This window comes from Rhinoderma darwinii, chromosome 8 (assembly GCF_050947455.1).
Source record: "Rhinoderma darwinii isolate aRhiDar2 chromosome 8, aRhiDar2.hap1, whole genome shotgun sequence".
NCBI lineage: Eukaryota > Metazoa > Chordata > Amphibia > Anura > Rhinodermatidae > Rhinoderma > Rhinoderma darwinii.
Window position 1 is genome coordinate 124,502,125 of NC_134694.1, and position 19,127 is coordinate 124,521,251.

The 19,127-nt window shown below is 42.5% G+C and overlaps 1 protein-coding gene across 1 annotated transcript in view; it reads right to left on the reverse strand.

The window, feature by feature from the left end:
* Positions 1-386: 386 nt before the first annotated feature.
* KLHL4 (kelch like family member 4) overlaps positions 387-19,127 on the reverse strand; it is a 101,061-nt gene continuing 82,320 nt past the window's right edge. Inside the window, exons 5-9 of the mRNA XM_075836727.1 lie at positions 18,645-18,891; positions 16,463-16,625; positions 9,348-9,560; positions 7,624-7,795; positions 387-4,014 (exon numbers count right to left, since the gene is read on the reverse strand). Of these exons, the coding sequence (XP_075692842.1) occupies positions 3,955-4,014; positions 7,624-7,795; positions 9,348-9,560; positions 16,463-16,625; positions 18,645-18,891 (855 nt within the window). The 3' untranslated portion in view covers positions 387-3,954. The remainder of the gene's footprint in view (positions 4,015-7,623; positions 7,796-9,347; positions 9,561-16,462; positions 16,626-18,644; positions 18,892-19,127) is intronic.

Consider the following 19,127-nt stretch of genomic DNA (forward strand, 5'->3'; position numbering starts at 1 on the left):
AAGAAATAGATGCTGAGACCCCGTGCGCACGCTGCGGATTTTGTTGCACAAATTTCTGTTCTAATTATCTGACTGCGGCTGTTTCTGCGGCTGTTTCTGCGGCTGTTTCTGCGGCAGGCGCGGGGAGTTACGTTTAGTTTAATAAAACTGATGTTCAGTAGCAGAAAATTCTGCAACAAAATCTGCGGCTTATGAAGGGGGTGAAAATCTACGGTTCTACATCGTAAGGAGGAGGAGGGAGTGATTATTTATTATGTAAGGCGCTTTATGGTCAAGCAGAATGAAACCTTCTCCCGCCGGCCGCCGGTTTGTGACGTTATTGTTTGATATTTTTCGGCTGTTTCAAATCGTACACAAAATAAAAAACAACAAGATATTTATGTTCCTTTTTCATAAAATGTATTTATTCCATGAAACCATGCCCAGATATCACTGATCGGTGAAGAATTGTAAAGATCTTTGATTTGACATAAACATTTTAGTGACTCGGTCCATCCTCGGCCACCTCATGGAATGTTAAATATCTCAAGGCAATAAAAGATGTTGTTCCATAAAATTCAGATTTGACAATATAATATTTCACCCCTTCTACAATGGGGCTGTCTGCTTTGGGTAATCCCATGTTTAAAGGGTCCCCCAAAAATAAGTTGATTACACAGTGTCTTGCTCATGGTACTTCCAGTGATCAGCTGTAATCTTAACCCAGCAGTAATCGTTCAATTCCTCTACAGCGCCACCATAGGGGGAATAAAGTATTACATGCTGCCCATTGGAATCAATGGGCTGTCTGTATAAAACACGGGAGGGCTGGGTCCTCCAGAGCTAGAGAATCTGTTTCTACTCGCTCTCGGGATAATTGATGAGGGACACAAATGAGGGACCCCCCTATTAGTTCAAAATTCTCTAATAGGGTATTTAAAAATGCTGTTTCTAAACCAGACAATCCTTTTCAATAGAGCACATAGATAATAGTTAACTTGTGCGGTATCCGATTTTTTTTTTTCATGAATTGCGCTATTTTCCTTAATACAAACTGGTAATAATAATACAGAATTCATTACAAAATAATCCCAGTGTCTGGAACAGAGTCTTGTAGGATCAGGCGTCATTGTGTAAACCTCATGCACATAAAGGTGGGATTCAGTGTAAATCTTCCAGTTGCTGGTTGGATGCAGACATGCGTCGGTGATGTGGTTGCGCCGTTCACACTACACAGGGTTTCTGAGGGTTGTGTACATCATCATGATGCGGTCAGCATTGGCACTCCTTATGTGAGGTCATAATTTATCATATATCAATGTGATATACCAAACATATCCATATCCAGAACACAAAAGACAAATCCTACACAACACAGCTGAAATATAAAGGCAACAAAGTTATAACATTCTGCAATAAAGTTTTTGTAACAAATCTTTAAAAACAAAGTTTTCTAAAGTTAAAATAAAAAATCAGTTTCGCCTGAAATGTTTCATTATTTTTAACACTTTTATATATTTTTTTCTTAGCAGTCGGTGTTTACACATAATTCACAGTATTTCAGAATGCGCGTCGTCCTTTTCCCTTTTTGCAAATGACAAATGTAGTAACTTTTTTTATAACTATAGAGCAGGGGAAGTATGACTTTTTTTTGTTGTGTTTTTTTAATTAATAAATAAAAATTTTGAAGATATTTCAAAAGACTTTTTCAATTTTGACCAGAATAAGAAAATATACAATTATATGGCCTAAAATTAAACAATTTTGTTTTATAGGACTATGGGAAATTCGTTACCTATAACAGTGGCATACAAAAGACACATGGCCTGCCTCTATGATATGTATGCTCTTGACCAAAAAAAAAATAATTCCAAAGTTGGTTGAAGTTTATGTATTTATTTTCCTAAATTATTACATTTTTATTGTATTTATTGTGTTCTTTAGGAAAAAATATTCATACCAACATTTGGTATGGGCCATGCACATAGAAATAATTATTCTGTAGATGAAGTAACGGAGTAGGCGGAAAATAAGAATTTGCATTGTCTCATTAGGACAACCCCTTCCCTACAAACAGCCGCCCCGATCAGATGATCGCCATGGATCCCGCACCTAGAACAGCAATAATTTCCCTGACCATTGTAATATACAGACAGGACGAGTCCACCAGAGCGGGGGGTGTTCTTAGTGGTTCTCTGCTCTGACGACCATATGACCAGCAGTGACCTATACATCTTTTACATCTTTGTATGTTTTGATTGTATTATATTTTCAGCATCAGCCGGGACTGATAATACTATAATAGCTTTGATAATACTGTTGTAATTGCCAGAAACTCACGTTGCGGAACGTACCAACTACAAAAAAAGGTGCTGTAAACTCTACGTGGAATGTTTTTACACTACAAGAAGGACACTGAGCGGTTCTGCTGACCAAGCAAATAACAAAAATCGAATAGAAAAAGTTGTTCCTTTAAGTCAATTGTGGTTGAACTTACAAGCAAGTAAAAATTGTTTTGTAAAATATCAAGAAAAGTTTATTTTCATTTATAAGTTATATTACGTGCTAAGGACTATAGAAAGTGTTATATGGTTTTATTTTCCGTTATTTCTACATTGATAAACAGCCCGGATTATGCTGGAAATGACATTTCTGTTTGGCCTCCTGGCAGTTCCCGTGCTGTCACAGTAGATTTGTCTCCGAACAAGCACCGGGATAGTCAATTAATTGGACTTCAATGTCATGAAAGAAGGCCATTTGGAAGCACAATTAAAAGTTTTGTTCTTTTTTTTCATACTAAAAGTTCTCAATACTAAAATGTTACTAAAAGGGAATGTATCATCAGAAAATCACATATTATTCAGGCCTTTTTATTATACACTCATATATAATTTTTTGTATTAATTTTTTTCAATTTTGGTGATTTTTTTTTATTCCAGTTTTCATTCTGGCCATTGGCGCACACACTGTAGGATGACATTTCCTGTATTCTGCAGTTAACTTTTCAGCTTTGCTGTGTAGACTGGTACAGTGTCAGTAGAGTCATCTCATTAGCATTATAGGATGGGGGATTACATAACCATTCTGTATTAATGCTGAGGCCTAGATAAGACAGAATATCAACACTATAAACACAGATAAGGTGTATGCAGCGCCCCTGTCACTCCCTGTTTTTTGGGAAGGGGGCTGTACTCTATCACTTCCTAGAGATTTATCCTGGATTTGTTGAAGCTGCCGTAAAGCACACACAACCTGCTGCAATGTTTATACAGGAAGGAAGTGTGTGTCTCCAATATGGCTGCCCCAGGGACGTTTTTAAAAATAAAAAGTAGTTCTATAAAAGATAGAAAAAATGGTTATTTCTTCTATAGACTTAAATCTATTGAATAAAACGAAATTACAAACGTGAGACATTCCCTTTTATGTTAGTCTTGTTTATGGCATTTGCGCATTTTGACGAACACGGGATGTATTTAATAATTTGTACTGGTGGGGAAAAATATTTTAGGGCTAAAATCGCAGAACACTCAAATAACAGGTGAAGAATATCTATAATGCCTGAATTCTGTTCTCCATTTCAATTATTTTTCTTCCTCTTAATAAAAATACCCCCGTTAATTAGTTTACAGAATGATATATATATTAAAATATAAGGCGCCTTCACGTCTAGGCTTCTATGATGTTACATAAAATATATTTTAAAGAAAAGGTTTTCTTTGCCTAGATGTAAAATGTGGCCAATTCTCAGTTTTTTCCTTTTTTTTTATTTTACTTGTTTTTGTTTTTTTTAAAATAATTTGAAGTGTACATTAGAGTTTTACCTAATATATAAAATGGCAGTTTTATCAATCCAAACATTATCAGAAACAATTTGAAGAAACTTTCCTTTAGTAAATAGTCAATCATGTGATTTTCGTTCCACTAATGAATGTTGTCCTTTTTGTGCTGTCTGTTTCAGGGACATAATAGAAACACTTATGGCAGTTTTATGACGACAACGCACGCACCGGCCCGTCCTATGTTCAGCGGTACATCCTGCAAACAAGAGACAATTTACAGTAAGAACGTTATATAAATTTAGTTGCTGTAATTTTTGTTGCCACTAGAGGGCACTAAATGTACATGACTTTGTAAATATGAACTTATCAAAAAGTTTTAAAAATATGCATCGTAATCTCACTCTATAGACCTAAAGAATACTTGATTGGGTTTCTATATTTTCAATTTTATGGGTTGTCTATTAAAAATGCCATCAAATTGTAAACAATAGTGGTCTGTCTTGTAGGACCCCCCCCCCCCCTCCCTTCAATGGCAGGGTGTCCTGTTCCATACATCGATGGAAAATTGGTTGTGCTTGTGTGGTTACTCTTTATTGGTATGAATAGGGTATGTGTAAACAGGACCCCTGGTTCTCTGGATCGGTCGGGGACCCCCAGAGGTCAGACCCTCACTGTCCACACTTGTAATCGACATGCCATAAGAGTGTAGGCGCAAAAACAAATGTAGTCTAGGACTGATCATCGCCACAGTATTTCCGGTGAGTGGCATTTTAATGGCGAGATGACCACAATGTGACCTCAATGTTTCCCTATGTAAAAAGAGTTGTAAACCACCTTGTGACCATCACAAAAAATGTAGGCCATAATGGCTGGATTTTTTGCAATGATCATAAGGTCATTTGCAACTTTTTTTTTTTCCATATTGAAACATTCACGCCACTTATCTGTTGTGGTAATCCGGCAATTATACAGTGACGGGCGGGCGATGTGCTGTAATGTTACACATGCACAAGGTTCATTTCTAGGCATCGGGGACAGATATCCGTTTGTTACATTTATTTAGCCAATATAAACATTTTCTGCAACTATTGGCTACATTGTCCTGATTGGTGGATTGAGTCTCGCATTGTTATCCCTATTAGAGGAGGTCATTATGCCGCTCTATTGTCAAAAATGCTAAAATTGTCTACATTGCTACCAGATTAAATATCCATACTGTAACCAGATTAGTCTAGTAGCTGATGGGCCCCTGTGACTTGGAGCCCGGTGATATAAAAATAATATACAGAATTCTTGCGCATACTATTTGTGTCATTTATATGGAATTACAATGAAAATGTAACTTTTTTCCATGACTTTTATATACATTGTAATTGTTATTGTTGTTCTATGGCAGATGATATAACGACAGTCATTATTATAAAAAACAACAACTCAAATATAGTCGTAAGGTTTAAAAGCTATGTACACCTTTGCACTGAACTTATTTGTATTATTCACTTCCTAAATGCTAAATTAAGCATCTTTCTAAATAGTATTGACTAAAAATTGTCTAAATTTTGCTGCTGCGGAATCTGTGTGACTACTGTACATAGCTGGCTGTCCTGCTGATTCTGACAAGGATCCAACTGCGCACTACTCCTGTGAGTGCCTGCTCCCTCCCGCTCTTCTCTCCCGCTCTTCTCTCCCGCTCTTCTCTCCCGCTCTTCTCTCCCGCTCTTCTCTCCCTCTCTTCTCTCCCGCTCTTCTCTCCCGCTCTTCTCTCCCGCTCTTCTCTCCCGCTCTTCTCTCCCGCTCTTCTCTCCCGCTCTTCTCTCCCGCTCTTCTCTCCCGCTCTTCTCTCCCGCTCTTCTCTCCCTCTCTTCTCTCCCGCTCTTCTCTCCCGCTCTTCTCTCCCGCTCTTCTCTGTGTTAGCAGTTGTACATAGCAGATCAGCGTATGGAGAGCAGGGTTCCCAACCGTCCATCTTTTTTTGTCCAGTGTCGGTAAAAAATAATTAATTTGGTTCAATATTTTTGTTTTATATTGGGGGAGCTTTTGTAGGTTATTGCGATTGTAATTATCATCATTTCATAGTAAATGTTAGTAATGTATTCATATCAGTATCTGGCCTATAGAAAGATATTACTTTATCATTCATTTAGGGATGTCACGATACCAGAATTTGGACTTTGATACCGATACTTCGTTTAGTATTGCGATTTCGATACTTTGCCAACAATAATAATAAAAAAAAGTTCTTCCATTTTCTAATGTGAGGCGCGAGGTGTGATGATGAATTTTGAATGTGCCTCACATTAATAGTAATTAATCCCATCATGTTTCTCATAATGGGTTAATGTGTAAGGTACATGATGGGGTTAATTACTATTAATGTGCGGCACATGGAGGTTAAATTCATGACACCTCGTGCCCCAAAATAAGTGATAGAAAGCAGTTTTTATTTTATTTTTTTACAGCGCACACATCATAAATGATGCAAAAAAAATTGTAAGTTGTGAAGGTTATTACGGCCGCGCCAATAGCCAATATGTGAGGATGTTTTATGTATTGAGACTTATTTTAATGTTTATTGTAAAAAAGGTGTGTGTGTATTTTTTTAAATTGAATATTATTTTATGTTTTTACTTTCTTTTTAAACTTTAATGTACTGGCATATATCTATATACTGATAGTACACAGGCATATATCTATATTACAATACATTAGACTCTGTACGTATAGTACACAGGCAGGCAGTTGGGACATACCTAAGTATGCCCTAACAACAGGAAATATGGTAGGACAGCCCTGGGGTCCTTCAATGGACCCTGGGCTGTCTGCCCATATATGGTATGTCCCTCAATCGCGTCACAGGAATTCCCTGTGACGCGATCCAGGGGCATTCCCCCTTCTCATTTTCCCCTGAATGTTGCAGTCAGCTTTGATCGTAGCATTCAGGAGAATAGCGGCGGAGATGAGAGGTTTCTCTGATCTACGCTGTTATAGAGCGGGGCAGCGGCTGTGTAATACAGCCATTGCCCCGCTCCTGATAACTAGTGCGCGTGCGGTCAGCATGAAGTGATGCGGCCGGCGCTGCACTAATGAGCGGCGACGCAGGCACCGAAGACATAACATGGGGGTGTTTTGTAGTGCGCCCGCCATGTTCTGTCTTCAGTGCCGCCGCTCATTAGTGCAGCGCTGGCCGCATCGCATCATCCTGACAGCGCGCACATGTCAGGACTTCGGAGCGGGGCAATGACTACCACACGGCCGCAGCCCCGCTCATATACATTCATGTGTTACTATACTGAGCTAAGTATCGAAATACATGAAATATCGGTATTGAACCGTTTGGGGATGCAGAGTATCGAAACAGTATCGAAGTTTCGATGGATCGTGCATCCCTACATTCATTGCAGTTTTCCAATTTGTCTGTAACAAAAAAAGTCTGTCCGTGATTTTCTACTAAGTCATCCTGAGGGGAAAAAAAATCAGGTTGGCAACCCTCGTGGAGAGGAGGGGAAGCATCTACGTGTTCTGGGAGGGCTGAAGATAGGGAGGAGAGCAGAGGGGGAGGGGGAGAGATCACACAGGCTGTATATCTGTATAAAGAGAGAGGAGCGCAACCACGGCCGACTGCGCACGGGGAGGGAGGGGGAATCACACAATCCTCCGCTTCTCCCTTGTGCTGACGGACACTGATGCAGAGATACTGTAACTCATGGGCTGTAGAAGGAGAAAGCAGTGCAAAGATGGGTCTTCGGCTATCCTTTTTACAAATAACCACAAGGGGTTAATGACTGTCCCCAGGGTGTTTGATGAGGGACCCTCCATCCTGTTCACCTAACACCTCCTGGATCAAATAATAACACACAGCAGGTACCTGTGTCCACTCATTGGTCTGTGCGTCATAAGATTCAACTGTATTAAGATATGTCTGTCCATCGTATCCGCCCACAGCGTACAGCCTGTCGCCAAGAGAAGAGACGCCAACTGCATCCCGAGGCACGCCCAGCGGCGCTACTGTCGTCCAGCTGTCAGTTTTAGGATCATATCTATAGAGACCAACATAAAATCTCATAATATAGAAAACAAATAAAACCAAAGATAAAACCAAAGTGATGGTGCTTGAACAACTTTGGGTACAGGAAAATGATACACTGACACTTGGGGTACAGGATAATGATACGCTGACACTTGGGGTACAGGATAATGATACGCTGACACTTGGGGTACAGGATAATGATACGCTGACACTTGGGGTACAGGATAATGATATGCTGACACTTGGGGTACAGGATAATGATACGCTGACACTTGGGGTACAGGAAAATGATACACTGACACTTGGGGTACAGGATAATGATACACTGACACTTGGGGTACAGGACAATGATACACTGACACTTGGGGTACAGGATAATGATACAATGACACTTGGGGTACAGGATAATGATACGCTGACACTTGGGGTACAGGATAATGATATGCTGACACTTGGGGTACAGGATAATGATACACTGACACTTGGGGTACAGGATAATGGTACGCTGACACTTGGGGTACAGGATAATGATACACTGACACTTGAGGTACAGGATAATGATACACTGACACTTGGGGTACAGGATAATGATATGCTGACACTTGGGGTACAGGATAATGATACACTGACACTTGAGGTACAGGATAATGATACGCTGACACTTGGGGTACAGGATAATGATACGCTGACACTTGGAGTCCAGGATAATGATACACTGACACTTGGGGTACAGGATAAGGATACGCTGACACTTGGGGTACAGGATAATGATACGCTGACACTTGGGGTACAGGATAATGATACACTGACCCTTGAGGTGCAGGATAATGACACTTGGGGTACAGGATAATAATACACTGACACTTGGGGTACAGGATAATTATACACTGACACTTGGGGTACAGGATAATAATACACTGACACTTGGGGTACAGGATAATGATACGCTGACACTTGGGGTACAGGATAATAATACACTGACACATGGGGTACAGGATAATGATACACTGGCACTTGGGGTACAGGATAATGATACACTGACACTTGGGGGACAGGATAATAATACACTGACACTTGGGGGACAGGATAAGGATCCAGTGGTGCAACCCGTTATATAGTGCAGGGGGGCAGTTACTTTTTGTATTTTCGTAGATATGATGTCACTTTTTTTTGTTTTCTTTGATGTTTTTCTTGTTTATAGATCATAATCTTGTAGTGTGACTGATATGTAATAAGAGGAGAATGTGGAGGGGGGTGAATACTTTTTTGGCTGCGTGTTGGATCTGTCATCTTAGCTGAACTGTGGAGATATTAGAGAGCAATGGTTTATTATCTAATGGTTTATTATGTACATCACAATCTGCACTGACCCCATGAGCCACTTGTGAACAGGGATTGGAACTCTCTGGATCCAGTGCCGCGTTCACACATGAAGGGAAGTTACTATATGACATGATGGACATTTGTGATTCTGTAAATATCTTAGGTCCCCCCGGCAGGGACACGTCAGATTCTGCAGCCTGTGCTGGTGTCTGGTCTTTCTGCTGCAGGATCTCACTCACCTCTCCATGCAGTCTGACAGCCGAGAACAAAGGTTTGACGCTGGCGCATCATGGCCCCCAACGGCGTACAAAAATCCATTGTACGTGGCGACTCCCACGCCTCCTCGTCTTTTTGACATCGGTGCACACATGCTCCACTTGTTCGTGTGAGGATCAAAACATTCCATAGATTTAAGACAGGAGCTGCCGTCCCTCCCCCCTACAGCGTACAATCTGGGGGTAACAAAAACCATATACATGAGACATTAAAGAGTCGATCCGGTCCTGTGTCAGTAAAGCTGAATGTATGAGAATCTCTGCCGCTCCCCGGTAGACTGCGTTTTTATTTATTTTACTATTTATAAGATTTCAGACTGCGGCTGGGATGACCTGTCCCCCTCCTACACTAATATCCTCCTGGGCTGGTAGGAAGAACAACACAACTATAACAAACACATAATATTTAACACCCTCCATGTGATATTCTGGGGCAGGTACATAGATGATGTACTGATCCTACGGCCGGGGGAAAGGGACATCTCCAATCTAATAATCCTTAGTAATCCTACATGATTGATTACGCTGCTGGTAGTCGGGACTTGGGGGACTGTTGGGCAATTGACTGTCGAGAGGGGTAGGCATTTCGGCTTGTTAGAAGTATTTTTGATTGGTGCGCCTCAAAATAGGGGAGGTGCAGTTTAAATAAAGCAGACGCCATGCGCTACTAGCGTATCAATGCTGACGGTTTCCCATACAAGGGTCGGGGAAATGAATCCTAATAGTGACGGGTAATTAAGGGTTAGATTTATGGGGTTGCCCTATTTGTGTCGGGTTCTCTGCTAGCCGGGTAAGACTCTATAGGACTGTTTGAGGGGATGTGCTATTGTCCCATTCATTACAGCATTAAATCTACCCTCCGAGTATGAATTATCATCAATATGGGACCCGTAGCCCGAAGACTGAACCCGCACGTCAGGGAATGAGAAATGAAACCCCTTTTAACTCCTCCTTGATATCCCCCTTGTGTTACAGTAGAATGGCTTGTCTGGCCACAGGATAGGTCATCAGTATATGATCGGTGAGGGGTCTGACACCCGGAACCTGCACCGATCAGCTGCTCCGGCTTCCTCTGGGCAGTAGATGTCATGTAGTGTTTGGCGCAGGAAGCAGATGGCTCCGGTCACTGTTTAGCGGCTGCAGTTCTGCAACTCGGCTACTATTCGTTTGCACTGCAGCTCGGCTGCTATTCTTCCAGCACGGACATCCGGTACCCAGAGGCAGCCGGAACAACTGATCTCGGACCTCCACTCTACTCTCTTGGCATATGCTGGGCCGGCATATCTTACTTTACTGTATAGAATAATGCAGTAGACATATATATATATATATATAGTGCTATTCCATACAGAGGCCTCCAGTAGAAAAACATTTACCACGAAGAATACAGGTTGTTTTTTTTGCAATGCGACCCTAAGGGACCCACTGCCTTGGTTTAGAGAGATCTTGTAAATTAAAGGGGTTGTCTCATGAAGACTACACGATCCATATGCCCTATTATATCATGTGGACGTCATGGGGGGGGGGGTCTACCACTTCGGAGCCCAAGCGAGAGGGTAAGAATGTAATTCTATTTTTAATGAACATAAAAATGTCCTAAGAAAAGGTTTTAAGAAATTCAGCCCATTTTCAGGGGTCAGAGGTCACGTATTCTTTAGTTGTCACTTGACGTTCTTCGCAGCGCTCTTAGGCCTTATTCAGCGTAAATGACGTCCGTGTGCTGTCCGTTAAAATATCTGACAGCACACGAACCAATACAAATCAATTGGGCTATTCACACGTGCGTGACTTTTCATCCGGCGTGTGTCCGTTGCGAGAAACTCCCTGCACGTCCTATATTGGGCCGGTTTTGCGGGCTCCATCGCCCATTGAAGTCAATGGGTGCGTGAAAAACACGGAAAGCACACGGATGACATCACGCACCAGTGGCTAAAGAAATAATGAGCGAAAATAAAAAAAACAGGGACACTGATGCCACACGGAACTGAAATGCATGAAATACGCTCTGTTTTTTGCGGACGCAAAATGGACACATTCGTCTCAATCAGGCCCCAGGCCCCATGCACAAGACCGTGCCCGTAATCACAGCCCACAATTGCGGGCACGGCTGGCCGCATTTTCGGGCCGTGCTCCTATACAGAGTAGAGTAGCACGGCCTGTATAACACGAAAAAACGGACTTGCTCCATAATTCCCGGCACGGTTCTACGTCACGGACACACATCAGTAACGCTACGGAATGGTGTCCGCAACCAATAGAACCGAATGGAGCCGTAAAACGGCGGACCGTGTACAGTCTGTGGTTTTACGGTCGTGTGCATGGGGCCTTAGAGTAAGAACAACAGCGCAATTCTGATAGTCCGGCACTGGACAGCCTGAAAAAGTTGGATTTCACCATCAGGTGCTGGACTATTAGAATCTAGAATTTTTGTCCATGATAAAGTTTTTGGATTGATGGCATTTCCTGTATTCGAATGGTTACGGTTTGGGGTGGAAAACGTTTTTTTGGCACAAAACTTAGCGATGCGCTCCCCAGACATATGGCAGGCACGGGGTAACCTCGGAGGGTCGCCGGATGGACATCAGCGGGAAATTGAGCAGTATAATGACGCAGGTAACGGGTTTACTGATCCCTTTCCCGCACACAGATGCCCCCGGCGACCGTTTCGTATATTTGGCGATTTCCTGAATAGGAAGCGGTGATGTGTTGTTGTCCCTGGGATGAATGGCGGGTGATTGTGATATTGTTCTCTACGCACTGGAGACGACATAAGTGCGCATTAAATCCGCAGCTGCTCATAAAGGGCAAATAAAACGGTTTATCTGCAGCGCTGAGGAAAAAAAATCTGCTGTAATCGCATTTCCGGAAAACTGCTTAGAGCAGAAAGTCTTCAGTGATTATTTAATAACCTGAAATACTTTCCTATATTTATCGCCTCAGCCGCCGACTCCTCCGAGGAAAGATTTTACTGTCTAATATCCAGGAGGGAGATAATTATAAGCGGAAATATTAAAGTTGTGTCTTTGCCTTAAAGGGCCGGTGTCCCGTCTTCTGACAGTGAAGCTTAATAATTATATTATGAGTTCTACAACTTTCTAATAGACTGTGTGTTTCAATTTCTCACATTTTTCAAACCCCTGCTTCCTTTCAGTGAATGGGAACATTCTTGTGTACGTACAGAGGCTGAAAACCCTCAGACCTAATACTTCTCACAGGTGAGGGTTTGGTACAATGTATCAGTGATGACAATGCTCGGTGGGCAGCAGCGGCAGAGCAGGACAAACCTCTCATTTCCTGACTTAATACTTCACCCTGCTGATAATTTGTTACAGTGTATCAGTGCAGGCAATCTTCTGTGAGTTAAACAGCATCATCATATTCTCCAGTCTTGGGTTACAGGCTTTTAGCTCTTATCTACACAGACACATTGTAACAAAACCATCTGCTGTGTTAGCAAGGTTAAGTCAGGATAGGTTTTCAGCCTCTAGGTCTAAACTGAGGGTTGGTTTTAGGGGTCAAACTGGGCAATTGGCTAGGACTCCAGTTTCCTAGGGGACCCATGAGAACGATCCACTGTCTGTTCCAGTAGTCAAGCAGAGCGTTAATTTACACCGCGACTGCAACGTCACAACCACGCGGTCCCCTGCTATACACTGACTGGGGGGAAGGGACCATCGAGATCACCCTGAAAAATGCTTCCACTTTACTACTCTAGACCACCAGGGACTTTACCATTAACCCCTGCAGTGCCCTTTATCACCAGGGACTTTACCATTAACCCCTGCAGTGCCCTTTATCACCAGGGACTTTACCATTAACCCCTTCAGTGCCCTTGACCACCAGGGACTTTACCATTAACCCTTTCGGTTCTTGGACCACAAGGGACTTTACCATTAACCCCTTCGCAGACATGGACGACCAGGAAATGTACAATTAACCCCCTCACTGCACTGAACCTCCCACTTTATATTATTTAGACAATGGATGGTGCTATTATTTGGGCACCGAGTGGCAGCGTTTGGGAAAATAGTGCATATGTATCTGTGTAATATATATCTTATGAGGAAAAGTGTTAAGAAATGGTGATTAGGAGAAATTTGCTACTTCTTGCCCAGGGTCCCATTTAAAAATCGATTAAGCCGGCATACACAAGAATGTTCCCATTCACTGACAGTAAGCTGAGATCTTCAGAAGTTGAAGCACAAATTCTATTAGAAATGTTAATCATTTTTCATGATACAATACATTTTTCCTTCCTTATAGGGGGGTATGTTCACACGGGCTATTTTTAGGTATTTTTCGTACAGTAAACGCCCCGAAAAACGGCTAAAGATGCGTGTGCTGAACGTCTCCAAACATCTGCCCATTGATTTCAATGGGAAAAACGGCGTTCCATTTGCAGGTCACTTCTTAAGCCGCCTTTGGAGCCGTTTTTCATTGACTCAATAGAAAAACAGCTCCAAAAACGGCCGAAAAAAATGCCGCAAAAAACGCTGGTTTCTTAAAAAAACGGCTGAGTATCAGAGGCTGTTTTCCCCTGAAAACAGCTCCGTATTTTTAGCTGTTTTTTGTTGAGTGTGTGAACAGAGCCTAAAACCACTTTCCATCAGTTAGCAGCTATTTGTAGATTTCAAAAACCAGCAGTGTAATAGGTATACGTTTCTCTTTATTAAGATGTCATTATTCTGCCTGTGTAAAAGTTTTAAAATACGTTTTAATTCACAAAAATTATCATTAAAAAGAGTAGGGCATAGAGTGCCAAAAGATCCAGATACAGGCGTTGGCAAACAGATCCAGATTGCACACGAGAGCTATCGCAGTATGGACACACCGCAAGCACCTACTCACAAGTGCCCGATATGTCAGATATACGTTGTAACATTATCTTGCCACGTGTGCTGACAAATATTCAAATGAATCTGATTGCCACAGATATAACAGACACGCTTCCCAACGCGTTTCTGCACCACATAGGGGAGCGTCCTCAGGGGTATCATTTTGTCTGATTATTTCGTTTCTATTAACAAAGTGCCGGTCAGCATGTATTATGCCGTTCATTCAATTTTCGGCGCGCACAAGACAACTGATATCGGACCCAGTACGTGCCGGGGAAATACTGAAGTCTTATACACCTCAGACCCCACCTCCCAGGCTTCGAACAGGACCAAGCCAAACCAATGGGATCTTACAACGTCGAAACCGACGCCCATCCAACCGGCCGGCTCCCTAGTGACCACACAGACAATGGGATCGATGCGTGCCGCATCCTTGGTAACGGGGGAGCTACAGGCGGCCAAACATACTAAGTCGACACAGCACCGAAGTGGACGCTGTGCGAGAGCAAGGAGAGAGCCAATCAAGTAAAACCACTAAAATTGCGATTGAATGAAAATTGAATGAACGGCATAATACATGCTGACCGGCACTTTGTTAATAGAAACGAAATAATCAGACAAAATGATACCCCTGAGGACGCTCCCCTATGTGGTGCAGAAACGCGTTGGGAAGCGTGCCTGTTATATCTGTGGCAATCAGATTCATTTGAATATTTGTCAGCACACGTGGCAAGATAATGTTACAACGTATATCTGACATATCGGGCACTTGTGAGTAGGTGCTTGCGGTGTGTCCATACTGCGATAGCTCTCGTGTGCAATCTGGATCTGTTTGCCAACGCCTGTATCTGGATCTTTTGGCACTCTATGCCCTACTCATTTTAATGATAATTTTTGTGAATTAAAACTTATTTTAAAACGTTTACACAGGCAGAATAATTACTATTTGTAGATTTCTTTATTTTTTACCACTAGGTGTCAGTATTCACTAAAGTTTCTTATCTGTCCCATTCCAGGACCGGTACCTGCTCAAAAAGCCTCATTACTAGTCTCTATCTGATTCCTCTGCTCCTTTCTGGATTTTCCTTCTTTTCCTTAGTTTCATACTTGGACCTGGGATCTTGTATCTCACTCTGAAGCTATAACTGATGTCCTGTGACCCGCTGCTCGTGCACAATAGTCACCACTGGTCACTACAACAGAACATCTTCATGGGCTACAAGAAAAGCCCAGACTTCAATGCAGAACATAGACCCACATCAGAATGTGGTCTATAATCCAATGCTGGGGAAAAAGGCCCAGTGCTTGCCGGCCCCCAACCCATTATCCCTTGTAGTAGTGGAGGGCAGATAGCCCATTTGTTGCATTTACATATTGAATCTCATTTACTCCAGTGGAACAATTTCTGATTAATTTATGTCCATTTTACAAGCTTAAAAAAGTGTCAATTTTATTTTTTGTTACAAATTGACTAAAATAAACGGAAAAAAACGTGTGTGGCACGAAAGGTTAACAATGTTTTTCCCCAAAAAAACTGATACAATGTAAAAACTAAGATATTTTCAAATTCACCAGCAGGTGGCGCCTGTGGTACTGTTATCACATGCAGCGACTTCTCTGTCTTCTTATTTGTAAGGTGTGGGTTGTGACGTTCAGTAATTCACGCCAATGATGGAGGGATCGCTGAACGTCCGCCCCTGATCTCGCTCCTGCAATCTCATGTAGTTTGGTCCTGACAGAGCTGCTATTATATACATGCGGTGTTCTTCCATAGGCGCAAATATCTGTTATACTTTCTTTTCCTGCAGTTATCGCCCAGGTTGCAGCCAGATTGTTCTGTTTTAAACCCTTCTAGGAGGAGAAGTTAGCTACTTCCTCCTACCGGTGTCACTAATGAACTTTACTTCCCAGAAATCTTTGCTTTAAGAACAACAACCATAACCAGTGACCACATACGGGGAATGTTCTGATCTCGGACACATCCCCTCGGACTATTAACCATTTGGTTTCTGACACCAGATCATGTCTCACACTCAACGTAAGGAGATTTCATCAATAACTCTATACAGTGACAGGAAGAGAGGAGGACACTTTCACTGTGATTCGCTACCAGGAAGACCAGATAGAGGAAGGGGGAGGAGCTTCCATGTGAATAAAAAGGTTTCCTACCGCTACAGGACACCATCAAACCTGACACCGGCTGCCATAAAATATCCTACATCTGCCGAGAATCTCACCACTCACTTGTTATTTAAAGCTGCAACGCCGACCGTGCTCCGTGGAGTAGACATACTGGCCACGTAATTCCACTGCCGCGCTTGTGGGTCCCAGCGCTCTACCGTGTTCAGATAGCTCCATCCATCATGGCCGCCTACAGCATACATGGGACCTTCCAGCACGGCCACCCCTGGTGATGACAAACAAGTGTTACCTGCAGTCGTGGCGCTGTGAACCGTCCTCATAAATCACAGACACGGCTCATCTCATCAGCGCTAATCATAGAGCGGTAAATTAAAGCTCCTCGCTCTCGCCGTTAATCATCGTTGTCTCGAGCGTGCATTAATAATTTACGGTTTTAGGTTTTGTGTTCAGGTTCTTGTATGAAGATTGATGGATTTTCGCTCTGTAAAGATCTCTCACTTGTATTATTTATATATTTCCCGAAATAGCGGCTTAGAGGAAACGCGTGACCCGTGCGGACAGATGACGCCGATGTCCTGAGAGGTCGCGAGGACTTCCTGTAAAGGCCCGAAATCAAAACAGGTAAAAATCTGCTGATCGGAAATTTTCTACATTCAGGGAGAGCGTCCGATATAAAGTCATTGTTCTTATTTTTCTTTTTTTAACATTTCTCCCCCCCCCCCCCCAGATAAAAACTCGCCACGTCCTGAACCGCAAAAATAATGTGAAAAAGCGCAAGTTAGTAATGTTTCATTGTAGGGAAAATAGTGAGATTGTATCACGTGATAGACTTAGATACACAGCTGAGCAGACAGTATCACATGTGAAGGGATTAGATACTTTGGCTCATTAGACAGTATCACACAGGATAGGATTAGATACACAGCTCAGCAGACAGTATCACACAGGATAGGATTACATACATGGCTCAGCAGACAGTATCACACATGATAGGATTAGATACAGTGGCTCAGCAGACAGTATCACACATGATAGGATTAGATACACGGCTCAGCAGACAGTATCACACGTTATAGGATTACATACAGGGCTCAGCAGACAGTATCACACATGACAGGATTAGATACACAGCTCAGCAGACAGTATCACACATGATAGGATTAGATACACAGCTCAGCAGACAGTATCACACACGGTAGGATTAGATACAGCAGCTCAGCAGACAGTATCACACATGATAGGATTAGATACATTGGCTCAGCAGACAGTATCGAACATGATAGGATTAGATACAGGGCTCAGCAGACAGTATCACACATGATGGGATTAGATACACAGCTCAGCAGACAGTATCACACATGATAGGATTAGATACACAGCTCAGCAGGCAGTATCACACATGATAGGATTAGATACACAGCTCAGCAGACAAAATCACACATGATAAGATTAGATACACAGCTCAGTAGACAGTATCACACATGATAGGATTAGATACACAGCTCAGTAGACAGTATCACACAATAGGATTAGATACACAGCTCAGTAGACAGTATCACATGATAGGATTAGATACACAGCTCAGCAGGCAGTATCACACATGATAGGATTAGATACAGTGGCTCATCAGACAGTATCACACATGATAGGATTAGATACACAGCTCAGCAGACAGTATCACACATGATAGCATTAGATACAGCAGCTCAGTAAACCGTATCACACATGATAGGATTAGATACAGTGGCTCATCAGACAGTATCACACATGATAGGATTAGATACACAGCTCAGCAGACAGTATCACACATGATAGGATTAGATACAGCAGCTCAGCAGACCGTATCACACATGATAGGATTAGATACAGCGGCTCAGCAGACAGTATCTCACATGATAGGATTAGATACACAGCTCAGTAGACAGTATCACACATGATAGGATTACATACACAGCTCAGCAGACAGTATCACACATGATAGGATTAGATACACAGCTCAGCAGACAGTATCACACATGATAGGATTAGATACAGGGCTCAGCAGACAGTATCACACATGACAGGCTTAGATACACAGCTTAGCAGACAGTATCACACATGATAGGATTAGATACACCAGCTCCGCAGACAGTATCACACATCATAGGATTAGATACACCAGCTCCGCAGACAGTATAACACATGATAGGATTAGATACACAGCTCAGACGCACACTGTCCGGTGTATTTTTGATGATTTGGTATAATCCTCTCGCGCAGCGTTTCCTCGTACATACGATCTTACCCAGTCCGTGTCGGTGCGTTGACATCGGGGGCATTATCGTCCACACTTTGTTGACCGGGTTGAAACATTCCACAGTATTTGACGTCTTTAGTCCATCTCGTCCTCCAACCACATAGAGCTTGTCGTCGATCACGGCCACCCCGAACTGCAGCCGCCGCCCGTTCATGGTGCTGACCTGTATCCAGCTGTCCGTCCTCAGGTCGTACTTCTCGATGGTCGTGGCACCTGCAATATATAAGTTCAGTTCCTTTTACACATGAAGTTCTATTTGTAAACCGTAGAACCGCTCGAGGATCCAGCGAAAGACCTGGATTTAGGTTTAACAATAATTGCACTTTTTTTTGGTCATTCGATCGCTTGTCTTTCCGGTGAACATTTCCGCACCTCGTGTCCCGTCTGATAACGACTGTCCGATATCTGTCCACACCAGGGGATGCACCGCCGACAAACCATCATTTCTAGGTCATTCTAAAAGATTTAATC